The 13,146-nt window shown below is 43.4% G+C and overlaps 1 protein-coding gene across 31 annotated transcripts in view; it reads left to right on the top strand.

The window, feature by feature from the left end:
- Positions 1–12,577, top strand: part of ACSL1 (acyl-CoA synthetase long chain family member 1) — a 72,317-nt gene extending 59,740 nt beyond the window's left edge. For 20 of the 31 annotated variants that reach the window (XM_063637673.1, XM_063637676.1, XM_063637684.1 and 17 more), the window contains 9 exons: positions 1,532–1,666; positions 2,300–2,395; positions 3,363–3,435; positions 4,867–4,955; positions 5,594–5,710; positions 7,616–7,759; positions 10,194–10,295; positions 10,467–10,538; positions 10,910–12,577. In XM_063637673.1, the coding sequence (XP_063493743.1) occupies positions 1,532–1,666; positions 2,300–2,395; positions 3,363–3,435; positions 4,867–4,955; positions 5,594–5,710; positions 7,616–7,759; positions 10,194–10,295; positions 10,467–10,538; positions 10,910–11,050 (969 nt within the window). In that variant the 3' untranslated portion in view covers positions 11,051–12,577. Of the gene's footprint in view, positions 1–1,531; positions 1,667–2,299; positions 2,396–3,362; positions 3,436–4,866; positions 4,956–5,593; positions 5,711–7,615; positions 7,760–10,193; positions 10,296–10,466; positions 10,539–10,717 lie in introns of all 31 variants that reach the window. The other 11 variants (XM_063637696.1, XM_063637701.1, XM_063637694.1 and 8 more) reach the window with 2 other exon arrangements.
- The last annotated feature ends 569 nt before the right edge of the window (positions 12,578–13,146 follow it).

Raw genomic sequence — 13,146 nt, 5'->3', positions numbered from 1 at the left:
CTTGGACGCAGGGGCTTGGGCTTGAATTGGGCTGTGCCATGTGCCGTCTGTATGACCCTGGACAGTCCTCCCAATCTTGCAGAACTTCAGTTTACTCATCTGTAAAGTTAGAATGTGTTTACCTCTCAGAGCTGTTGATAAGGATTATAAGAGAAAACGCATGAACACACTTTGTAAACCATGGTCACAATACAAGCATAAGGTGGGAGGTCATTTTATTTTTACAATAAACACTTTGAGCCTCTGCCTCCTCATGTATAACACGGACTGTTACCTCTTCTCTCCTACTGTTTGTCTCCAAAAGTTGCTAATGGGATCACATAAGAATAGTAACTATGAAATGATTTTCTTCATTGTAAAGCTCCTTGCATGGACATGTAAAACATTACTTAATTGGCCACATTGAAAGAAGTGACAAGCCACAGCAGAGCCCAAGAGAGCAGCAGCCCCTCTGCGGTGGGTATCATCACGTGGACCACACAGTCAGGGTCAGGCGCGTGGGGCATGAGCAATCTCCAGAAAGAGTTTTCACTTACTCTTTATTTTGAGGCAGGACTTCTGTTATCTCTCAGAACCTTCTTATGTTTTTAATGGTTCTTTTTAAAAGAACAGCTTTATCAACATATAATACTCTGTATAATTTGCTGATTTAAAGTGTGTAATTCAAAGGTTTTGAGTACTTTCACAGAGTTCTGCAGCCATCACTACAATCAATTTTAGAACATTTTCATTACCTCCAAGAGAAACCCTTACCTATGCCTTGTCATCTCCCAGACCCCCTCCACCCTTCGGCGTCTGCTCATCTGTGTTCTAAATCTGTGTATTTCTCTATTCTGGACTTTTCTGTGGATGGAATCATGCCATATGTGCTCCTTTGTGACTGGCTTCTTTCACGAGCATCCATGTAGCACGTATTAGCACTTCATTCCTTTTAATGGCCAAATAGTATTCCACTGTATGGATATAACACATTTTATTTATCCATTCCTTTTTTTTTTTTTTTTGAGACAGGGTCTCTCTCTCTGTCATCCAGGCTAGAGTGCGGTGGTGTTATCATGGCTCACTGCAGCCTCCACCTCCAGGGCTCAAGCAGTCCTCCCACCTTAGCCTCCTGAGTAGCTGGGACCACAGGCACGTGCCACCATGCCCAGCTAATTTTTGAATTTTTGGAGAGATGGGGTCTTACCATGTTGGCCACAGTGGACTCAAACTCCTGAGCTCAGGAGATCCGCCCCCCTCAGCCTCCCAAAGTGCTGGGAATACAAGCGTGGGCCGCCGCACCTGGCCTATGCATTCCTACTTGATGGGCATTTGGGGATGTATGTGTCCATTGCTCCTGGGTGTATACCGAAGTGCGGAATTGCTGGTCCTGTGCCGACCGTATGGGACCATTAGAGGACTGGCCAGGCTGTCAGAGCAGCTGTGCCATTTTGTGTTCCCCAGCTGTGTATGAGGGTTCTGATTTCTCCACACTTTTTGACTCTGGCCGTCCTAGTAGGTGTGAAAACCTTCTCATGTCTTGCCTCATTAGATTTTCGGACAAGCAAACACCACACTGAAGCGATGGCTCTTGGACTTCGCCTCCAAGAGGAAAGAAGCAGAGCTTCGCAGCGGCATCATCAGAAACAACAGCCTGTGGGACCGGCTGATCTTCCACAAAGTACAGGTAACACGTGACTCGCAGCCACTGCTCCATGGAAACCCACTTCGGTGTTCAGAGTTCTAGGAGGGCTTTTTTTGTGAGAGGGAGAGATGAAGGTAAGGGAGAGAGTAACATGTTTTTGTTAATTCTGGCACACGTTTAAAAACTAAAGGCAAAGCCATTAAGGAGGCCTCAGCTTCTGAGATCAGTAGTATTGCAGCCATCTAGGGGGAAGGGTTCAGGGTAGTGGAGCCTTTCTCATTCTCCATTTTGCTTCATTTTTCCGGAACAAGCGTGTCACTCTTGAGGTAATTTTTCAAGCATGAGTGATAACGTGTAACAATATTATGCCCCCCAGAAGGCCAGAATTGTGGTAGTTACCACAGATCCGCCCAGTCCTGTTCTAATTCCCTGAAATAGCTTCTGCAGAGGTGGGGCTGACTTCCATCCCCGTTGGGAGGGAACAGGGCAGTCACGGGTGAAAACAAACTGTCGCCCTGTGTTGCCGTCGTGAGGGCTGTGAGTTCTCTGTGTGGCCTCCGTGTGGCCTGCAGCTATGGGTTAGGGAACGGGGTCCCAAGCAGGCCTCCTTGGTGGAGAGGCCGCTGACTTCCAGGTGTGTAACCCTCACCTTCTCCCACTCTTCCTCCCTGAAAGTCGAGCCTGGGCGGAAGAGTCCGGCTGATGGTGACAGGAGCCGCCCCGGTGTCTGCCACTGTGCTGACGTTCCTCAGAGCAGCCCTGGGCTGTCAGGTGAGGTGGATGTCATGGTGCCTGATTCTCCCACACTAGGACACCCAGTCCTCTTCTGCACCAAAAGTCGTCTGTACTCTGTGTGTGTGTGTGTGTGTGTTCTTTCTTAATTGACAAGCGTATCTATATTTATGGCATACAACATGATGTTTTGATGTATGTAATATGTAAACATTGTGGAATGGCTAAATCAAGCTAATTAACATGTGTCTTATCACCCATACTTTTTTTTTCCCATGTGGTGAGAACACTTGGAATCTACCCTCTGGGCAGTTTTCAAGTATATGATACATTGTTGTTAGCTGTAGTCACCACGTAGTGCTATGGAGCTCTTGAACCAGTTCCTCCTGATGGAGACGGTGTCCTTTCACCAACATCACCCCTGTCCTTCCCACCCACTCCTTTGTGTGCGTGCGTTATTTTTGTTTGGAAGATATGTTATTACTTGGTTGCTTGGAGAAGCAACCATATGTATATTTTTTACCCGAGGCAGGGGAATGTGTATGTCTGCCATTTGTTGAATTTTCTCTAGGATCAGGTACAAGACAACCTTTAGAAGCAGGTATGCAGCTGTGGAATGGGTCACAGGTGATGAGCCTACCTGGACACCATGCTGACAACCCGTAGTAAAGGGAGAAAGGAGGATTTGGTGACAGACGGGACATGTGTGGGGTACACATCCTGTGAATTGGCCAAGGGAGTTCACTGCCGCTGGGTGGTGACCAGTCACATAGGGGTTCTCCCTAGCTTGGCCACAGGAAGTTAAGTAGAAGGTGTACCTGGGTGACGGCTGGTGTTGGTGTAAAGCACACTGGACCATCGAATGAACTTACTGAACAGACCATTTGAAACGAGATTTCACCAGTCAGCCTTGACTTGGGAGTTAGTGAGACTTCATTGCTTGTGCACTTCCAGCAAAGGTGCGATTGTGCTCTCCTTAATAATGTTCCGTCTCTTGGTGCCCCAGTTTTATGAAGGCTACGGACAGACCGAGTGCACTGCTGGGTGCTGCCTGACCATGCCTGGAGACTGGACCGCAGGTATGGCTGGGGGAGGCTCCTTTTTGGAATTTTTTTATTCATATTGGATTATTGGTATGTCTGGAATTGGGACCTAATGTCAGTGTAACCTCAACAGCGTCCCTGTGAGATAAGTTCTGGTACTTCTCAGAGGAAATTATAGATTGTTGCTTAAGTAACACATAAATAATGTATGAGAATTTATGCAGCATTATACTTTGGAGCCAGGATTTCAACCCCGGCCTGACTGCAGAACTTCCGTGCTTCCTCTGTGTCACCTGAGTAGTAAATTCTACACTGTGATAAATAAACTTCCCCAGCTTATCTGGAGTATTATAAGTATTAGCACCATTTAGTAACATAGATTCTAGAACCTAGCACTGTCTAGTAACATAATTCTACTGGAATTGACGCAGACAGTCTGTGAATCTTCTTTATGGTATTTTTTTTAATTTTTAACCTCAGTTTCCTTAACAGAGAATTTGGAATACTGATCTCTAGAAGCTCAAATTATTAAAACATAGGAAGAATTATTTGTGATATCTAATGTGATATCTAACATGTCTAATGTCTGTTGTTGCTGCTTTTGGAAAAGACAACCCAGTCTTGACAGCCTTTGGCAAGAGAGTTAAGTTAGCTGTAGAAATCAGCACTGTCGCATCTTAGTAAAAACTGTAAGACATGCTTCTTCATACGCAAGGAAATAAAGGCCGTGTTGATCAGAACCAGGTGGTGAGTGAGGTTTGCCAAAGCTGCATATGTTCTCTCTTCTTACAGAGAACAAGGATGCTAAGAATTCTGTGTAAGATGAGTGCCAGTAATGGGTGGGGGCGATCGGAGGGTGGAAGCCGGGTGAAGGTTTGAGAGAGCCTGCTTCCAGGTGTTTGTAGGAACCTTCACATAGAGGCCAAATTACTCATAAATAACTCAGAGCATCACACTTGGAAAAGGTCCTGAAGACACTAAATATGTTCTTCCCTAGTCTAAGAATAGACTCTCTTAAATTATACTAGGAAGAGAATGGCTATAATTGCAGAAATCAGAAGTTTATCCCAGCTGTTTTTCTTATGTGGAATCCTGTTTGCTATCAAAATAATTTTTTTTTTTTTTTGAGATGGAGTCTCACTCTGTCGCCCAGGCTGGAGTGCAGTGGCGCAATCTCGGCTCACTGCAAGCTCCGCCTCCCGGGTTCACGCCATTCTCCTGCCTCAGCCTCTCCGAGTAGCTGGGACTACAGGCGCCCGCCACCACGCCCGGCTAATTTTTTGTATTTTTAGTAGAGATGGGGTTTCACCGTGGTCTCGATCTCCTGACCTCGTGATCCGCCCACCTCGGCCTCCCAAAGTGCTGGGATTACAAACGTGAGCCACCGCGCCCGGCCTATCAAAATAATTTGACCTGAGGTTATGAATAGTTCCCTTAGGAATGACCATTTGCTTATTTAATATACAGGCCATGTTGGGGCCCCGATGCCGTGCAGTTTGATAAAACTTGTTGATGTAGAAGAAATGAATTACATGGCCGCTGAGGGCGAGGGCGAGGTGAGTGAAAACCATCAGTAATTTTCCCTCGCTGCCGTTTCCTGTGATCGCTGGCCTTTGCGAATGCTGTGGTATTTCCCAACAGCTCAAAGCCATTGAACTTGACTTCATTGGTGATGCTGGAGTCTGCCAGGCTTCTTTCTGAGGGTACATTTATGTTCAGCTCTCGGGGAGTGGGCAGAAGGGACACTGACGCCTGCCTTCCTCTGCCAGGCCTCATAGGGATTTGGGCTTGAGAGCCTGCAAAGAAAGGCCCAGTGGCCTCAGTTCCTGGGACGAAGCTCCTGCCTGTTGATTCCCTGGATACCTATTAGTGAGCTGCTGGCTACTGGATGGGAAGCCTAACTACATAAAAGTGATTTCATCCCCTGCAGGGCTTTCCAACAGCTTTGAGCCAGAACCTAAGGCAAGCATTTGCCCTACAAATTGGCCAGAGCTGAGGTAATTCAGGAAGGGAAGTAGGGGCACCGGAGATCCCTCGCAGACCGGGTGGGGCTCTGGTAACTCCCTCTGCATCCTGGAGTTTAGGGCTTCCAGCTGAAGGGTGGGGCAGACACACACGTACACACATGCACACTCCAGTTTTCTCTGGAGAAACCCCAGTAAATGCTGTTCACTGATGATCTTCTTTTCTTTAGGTGTGTGTGAAAGGGCCAAATGTATTTCAGGGCTACTTGAAGGACCCAGCGAAAACAGCAGAAGCTTTGGACAAAGACGGCTGGTTACACACAGGGGACATTGGAAAATGGTTACCAGTAAGTTGCTGCCTCCTCTGGCCACAAACAGTTCTGTTCCACTGTAGGGAAGAAAATATCTTGTCTGCTGTACAGCTGCCACGTGGCAGTGGCACCCTGAATTTTCTCTTTCCCTTCCTCGTTGGTGAGTGGTATGATGTAGACTGTTCCATTTCCTGCAGGGAACAGGGTTACACTTAGCATCCTTGGTTGGATTTTCGCTTTCACTTTAGCAAATATGTTTTGTTTTGATGCTTTTTTGTTTGTTGTGTTTTTTGGGTTTTTTTTTTTTTTTTTTTGAGACGGAGTCATGTTCTTGTTGCCCAGGCTGGCTGGAGTGCAATGGCGTGATCTCAGCTCACTGCATCCTCCACCTCCCGGGTCCAAGCGATTCTCCTGCCTCAGCCTCCTGAGTATCTAGGATTACAGGTGCCCACCACCACACCTGGCTAATTTTTATATTTTTTGTAGAGACGGAGTTTCACCATGTTGGCCAGGCTGGTCTCGAACTCCTGACCTCAGGTGATCCACCCGCCTCGGCCTACCAAAGTGCTGAGATTATAGGCGTGAGCCACCATGCCCGGCCTGTTTTGATGCTTAACATCAATTCTGGTTGTTGCTTCTCAACTGGAATACAAAGAGACAGTGGCTTTTTTACAATATCCGTACTGAGCTGTGATGTTGAGGCCTCAGTTAAATAAGATCTGGGGGAAGTTATGGTAGACTTCCAGCAATGTAGGATGGGCATGAATTTGGGAATAAATGTGTTTCTTAGATTTGTCATCTCATTAAAAATAGGGTGTTTCACAGATTAGACGAACTCCTTGAATTTAGTTGAATTTAGTCTCAGAACCATTTACTGTAGAGAAATTCTGAAGAGTCTATCTTAAGAGTGAGAAGCTTGTTCATGAAGCCTGACCTGTCCTACCTGTTGGTTTGACCAATAACCTGCTGTTTTGAAGTTATTACGATGCTGATTGCAAGCCCTAAAATTACAAATATAATTTTTATTATTGTGTATTGGCAGATTCTTGTAGATTTTAGGTGCTTACTTCTCAGGAATTTGTATTGATTAGAAAAATACCTCCCAAAATTACTTCAGATTTTGCAGTACCCAAACTATTTAGAGATAAATTAAGTCCCCCTCTTCTGGTTCAAGAGAGATTAAATGTCAGTTCTAATTCTACTGTGGCACTCACGAACACATCCCATAGTCTCTCTGGACCTTGGTTTGCTCCTTTTGAAAATGGAGAACTGGTGTGGAACAAAAGAACCCTAGACACTTTCTACAGATGACTTTTGGAGGCATGAGAGTGGCCCCGGGGTGGGGATGGGTAAAAGTGGGACTAGGGTTTTGCTTACGGCACTACTGGGATGTGGCTGGTCTGGTCCAGAGATGCTAGGGCACTTCCACAGTTGACTCACTCTTCCCAAAGGGCCAAGAGCGCCCCTCCAGACATCGAGGAAGAAAACAGGAATTTGGCCTTTGTGTAGGAAACATTTCTTGAACTCTTACTCTGTGCAGAGCACTTTGAAAGGAAAAGTTGTGTGCCTGCTATTAAGGAACTGAGTCACTTGGTGAGCCAGATGTGTATGCACCTAATTCAGACAGGAGGCTACATGAGCGAGCAAAGCCTTGCTAGTGTTGACCAGTCAGTGGTGCCAAGTGGTGATGCTGAATGAGCATGGGCTCTGGGACCCCTTCTCTATCTCTGCACTTAGCCAAATAGCCTTGGACGAGTTCCTTAGTCTCTCTAAGGCTTAAGTTTTCCTCTCTGTAAAATGGGATCATAACTGACCTCTGTGGGATGTTATTAGAATTAATCAATAGTGTGTATTAAATACCTTTCACTGTTGTATTGGGATCCATCCTGGTTGGAAACCAGCCATCAGCCCATTCATAACCCCCTCCCTTCTGATCAACAGAATGGCACGTTGAAGATTATTGACCGGAAAAAGCACATATTTAAGCTGGCACAAGGAGAATACATAGCCCCTGAAAAGATTGAAAATATCTACGTGCGAAGTGAGCCTGTTGCTCAGGTGTTTGTCCACGGAGACAGCCTGCAGGTATGCGCTTTCTGGGCCTTGAATCTTGCTGTGTAGACATTGCCATTGCCTGCTACTCCAGGGGCTTTCAATGTGACTGGAAGTTTGAGACGCCTATAAATTGGCTTTCATGTCTAATCTGCTAGAATATCATTGACCTGTTACTGATTTTTGTTGCTTGGCATTTCCTACTCAGAAAAATTTATTCTCTTTAATTTCCACATTTTTATTTTACTTAGGTCTGATGTACCAAGGGAGGCTGGATAAACATACTGGGGGAGAGGGGCGTGGGAAATACATGTTTCCAATTATGAAAGAAAATATTGACATGGGTTATAAGAAAGTTTACAACTTTCAAACATATTAAACCCAGCCTATTGATGATATGCTTCCTAATCATTTTTGAGCAAATGGTGGTTGTGAACCAAGAATACTCAAAGTTGAAAATCAAAATCAGTATTGCAGTGAAACATGTATGGTATTTGCCAAAATGTTGGACAGATGATGCCAAGGAAGAGAGGATCTGGTTTCCTGAAAATTAACCTTTTGAAAAGTTGGGTCAAATGGTATTTCTAGTTCTGGATCCCTGAGGAATCGCCACACTGACTTTCACAATGGTTGAACTAGTTTACAGTCCCACCAACAGTGTAAAAGTGTTCCTATTTCTCCACATCCTCTCAAGCATCTGTTGTTTCCTGACTTTTTAATGATGGCCATTCTAACTGGTGTGAGATGGTATCTCATTGTGGTTTTGATTTGCATTTCTCTGATGGCCAGTGATGATGAGCATTTCTTCATGTGTCTTTTGGCTGCATAAATGTCTTCTTTTGAGAAGTGTCTCTTCATATCCTTCACCCACTTTTTGATGGGGTTGTTTTTTTTCTTGTAAATTTGTTTGAGTTCATTGTAGATTCTGGATATTAGCCCTCTGTCTGATGAGTAGGTTGCAAAAATTTTCTCCCATTTTGTAGGTTGCCTGTTCACCCTGATGGTAGTTTCTTTTGCTGTGCAGAAGCTCTTTAGTTTAATTAGATCCTATTTGTCAATTTTGGCTTTTGTTGCCATTGCTTTTGGTGTTTTAGACATTTGACCCAGCAATCCCATTACTGGGTATATACCCAAAGGATTATAAATCATGCTGCTATAAAGACACATGCACACGTTATGTTCATTGCGGCACTATTCACAATAACAAAGACTTGGAATCAACCCAGATGTCCAACAGTGATAGACTGGATTAAGAAAATGTGGCACATATACATCATGGATTACTATGCAGCCATAAAAAAGGATGCGTTCCTGTCCTTTATAGGGACATGGATGAAGCTGGAAACCATCATTCTCAGTAAACTATCACAAGGACAAAAAACCAAACACTGCATGTTCTCACTCATAGGTGGGAATTGAACAATGAGAACACATGGACACAGGAAGGGGAACATCACACACGAGGGCCCGTTGTGGGGTGGGGGGTGGGGGGAGGGACAGCATTAGGAGATATACCTAATGCTAAGTGACGAGTTAATGGGTGCAGCACAGCAACATGGCACATGTATACATATGTAACAAAGCTGCATGTTGTGCACATGTAACCTAAAACTTAAAGTATAATTAAAAGAAAAGTTGTTAGATTTTAAAATTATTTTAGGATATTTTCTTATAGGAGAATGTACTTATTTTTCTTTGAGATTGCAGCTATTTTCGTTTGATCCAGAATCTCGTTCTTTTGATTTTTAATTTTATTGTTAGTAGATTATAAAGAATGGGATATTAGAGATTTTTCTCTAAAAATGAACCTATATAAATTTTATTTATTTATTTTCTTAAAGATAGGGTCTCACTCTGTTGTCCAGGCTGGAGTGTAATGGCAGTCATCGCTCATTACAGCTTCAGACTGCTGGGTTCCAGGGGATCCTCCTACCTCAGCCTCCTGAGTAGCTGGGATTACAGGTGCAAGCCACCACACCCAGCTGATTTTCAATTTTTTGGTAGAGATGGAGTCTCACTATGTTGCCCAGGCTGGTCTCGAACTCCTGGCCTCAAGTGATCCCCCTTGGCTTCCCAAAGTGCTAGGATTACAAGCATGAGACAGGCTCCCTTTTTTTCCCTTTTTTTAAAAGCAGTTATCTGATATCCATCACCTTGTTTATTTGACCCTGCTTTTAAAAAATAAGTATACAAAAGTAAATACAAATTAGAGATTTGTTAGATTGGTACTTCCAGTGGTTTTTTAAAAACATTAATTGCAAAATTCCTGATGCCTACCACATTTTAGAGCCAGGAGTTCTTAATCTGGGCCGAGTGAACTCCTGGGGGAGGGGGTAGTATGTTCTGAAGAGATGAGCCATAACTTTCATCATATTCTCCCAGGGGGCCATAAGATGGAAAAATAAAGAACCACTATTTTAGAGCATTTGGATCAAGCTATGTAATAACTCATTTGTCTGTGTTGAAGGCATTTCTCATTGCAATTGTGGTACCAGATGTTGAGACATTATGTTCCTGGGCCCGAAAGAGAGGATTTGAAGGGTCCTTTGAGGAACTGTGCAGAAATAAGGTAAGGTTCTGAAGGGTCCAGTCTGTCCTCATCATAACTTGGCATTAAATGTACCTGTAGATATTCAGGGACCTCCTTTATTTTTCTTACCCTATTAGGATGTCAAAAAAGCTAATTTTTTTATTTATTTTTCTTACCCTATTTATTTATTTATTTTTCTTACCCTATTAGGATGTCAAAAAAGCTATCCTCGAAGACATGGTGAGACTTGGGAAGGATTCTGGTCTGAAACCATTTGAACAGGTATGGCCTTCATCTGAGGGCATGAATTCCTGTAAAACAAATTTTCCACTGAAGATTTTTTTACAGGTGGATTATATAAACATATGGGGTGACCTAAAGACATACATGAGGAATAAATAATGGAGTGGTTTGACAGGGGAAAGGTTTTTAAATCAAAAGCATTTATTCTCTTTTCCTAGACATCAGAATATGATCCTGAATCCTATTCTAAGAATAGGATGCCTGTCCTTTGTTGAGAAAGTGCAGCTTGGCTGAAATGAGAGGATGGATTGGATGGCTGGAGAGTGTTTATCCCCCTCCAAGGCTTCCATGCTTTTTAGACTGGTGGCCTGTGTCCTCTTTCTTCTTTTAACTGCCTTGTTTATTGGCAGGTCAAAGGCATCACACTGCACCCTGAATTATTTTCTATCGACAATGGCCTTCTGACTCCAACAATGAAGGCAAAAAGGCCGGAGCTGCGGAACTATTTCAGGTCGCAGATAGATGAACTCTATTCCACTATCAAGGTTTAGTGTGAAGAAGAAAGCTCAGAGGAAATGGCACAGTTCCACAATCTCTCCTCCTGCTGATGGCCTTCATGTTGTTAATTTTGAATACAGCAAGTGTAGGGAAGGAAGCGTTCGTGTTTGACTTGTCCATTCGGGGTTCTTCTCATAGGAATGTTAGAGGAAACAGAACACTGCCTTACAGTCACCTCGTGTTGCAGACCATGTTTATGGTAATACACACTTTCCAAAATGAGCCTTAAAAATTGTAAAGGGGATACTACAAATGTGCTAAGTTATTTGAGACTTCCTCAGTTTAAAAAGTGGGTTTTAAATCTTCTGTCTCCCTGTTTTTCTAATCAAGGGGTTAGGACTTTGCTATCTCTGAGATGTCTGCTACTTGCTGCAAATTCTGCAGCTGTCTGCTGCTCTGAAGAGTACAGTGCACTAGAGGGAAGTGTTCCCTTTAAAAATAAGAACAACTGTCCTGGCTGGAGAATCTCACAAGCGGACCAGAGATCTTTTTAAATCCCTGCTACTGTCCCTTCTCACAGGCATTCACAGAACCCTTCTGATTTGTAAGGGTTACGAAACTCATGTTCTTCTCCAGTCCCCTGTGGTTTCTGTTGGAGCATAAGGTTTCCAGGAAGCGGGAGGGCAGATCCAACTCAGAACCATGCAGATAAGGAGGCTCCGGCAAATGGGTGCTCATCGGAACACGTGGATTCTCTTTCATGGCAGAATGCTCCTGGACTCGGTTCTCCGGGCCTGACTCCCCTACTCCATCCTTTTTCAGGGGTTATTTAAAAATCTGCCTTAGATTCTATAGTGAAGACAAGCATTTCAAGAAAGAGTTACCTGGATCAGCCATGCTCAGCTGTGACGCCTGAATAACTGTCTACTTTATCTTCACTGAACCACTCACTCTGTGTAAAGGCCAACAGATTTTTAATGTGGTTTTCATATCAGAAGATCATGTTGGGATTAACTTGCCTTTTTCCCCAAAAAATAAACTCTCAGGCAAGCATTTCTTTAAAGATATTAAGGGAGTAAATATACTTGAGTACTTATTGAAATGGACAGTAATAAGCAAATGTTCTTATAATGCTACCTGATTTCTGTGAAATGTGTTTGACAAGCCAAAATTCTAGGATGTAGAAATCTGGAAAGTTCATTTCCTGGGATTCACTTCTCCAGGGATTTTTTAAAGTGAATTTGGGAAATTAACAGCAGTTCACTTTATTGTGAGTCTTTGCCACATTTGACTGAATTGAGCTGTCATTTGTACATTTAAAGCAGCTGTTTTGGGATATGTGAGAGTACATGTATTATATACAAGCACAACAGGGCTTGCACTAAAGAATTGTCATTGTAATAACACTATTTGGTAGCCTAACTTCATATATGTATTCTTAATTGCACAAAAAGTCAATAATTTGTCACCCCGGGGTTTTGAATGTTTGCTTTAAGTGTTGGCTATTTCTATGTTTTATAAACCAAAACAAAATTTCCAAAAACAAAGAAGGAAACCAAAATAAATATTTCTGCATTTCAGGTGAGTGAGGCATCTTTTTAATGTCCTGTTTAATATTCGGAACAGCCTATGATGTGCACAAGCAAGGAGCGAGAATGGCCCTGGGCCTGGAATCCTTTCCAGTTGTCTCCTTTTCTTCTCAGTCACCCTCCTCTAACTCAGCTGGCCTCAGGCACTGACAGACACTGACCCGAGCCTCCCACCAGGTTGTCTGTGGCAAAAGTCCTAACTGGTTGTGGAAAAGAAAGTCATGGTGTGAATAACAGAGAAGGTACTGAAAATGCAGCTTCCTTGCTGGAAAATATATTTCAGGCGATGCTGGCTGTAACTGGTGATTCTGTGGTGAATTTAATTCCACTATTGTATTTTAGCACTATTTAGTCATTCTCTTACTGTAGAATTATTTCAGATGTCTCTTTATAGCAGCCAACTTTTTCTTGTTTCTTTTCTTCTATCTCCACCCTATTCCTTCTGTTACCTTTTTAAAGATTTTCTTTTCCACAGGTATTAATGAATCAACCCCTTAATTTCTTCCAAGCCTGTTGTGTTTAAATCAAGTTTCCTCTCTCAAATTCTGTTTGGTGTGATG

This window comes from Symphalangus syndactylus, chromosome 4 (genome assembly GCF_028878055.3).
Source record: "Symphalangus syndactylus isolate Jambi chromosome 4, NHGRI_mSymSyn1-v2.1_pri, whole genome shotgun sequence".
In the NCBI taxonomy this organism is placed as follows: domain Eukaryota; kingdom Metazoa; phylum Chordata; class Mammalia; order Primates; family Hylobatidae; genus Symphalangus; species Symphalangus syndactylus.
Note: the sequence above shows the minus strand (reverse complement) of the source record. Positions and strands in the feature narration are given on the sequence as shown.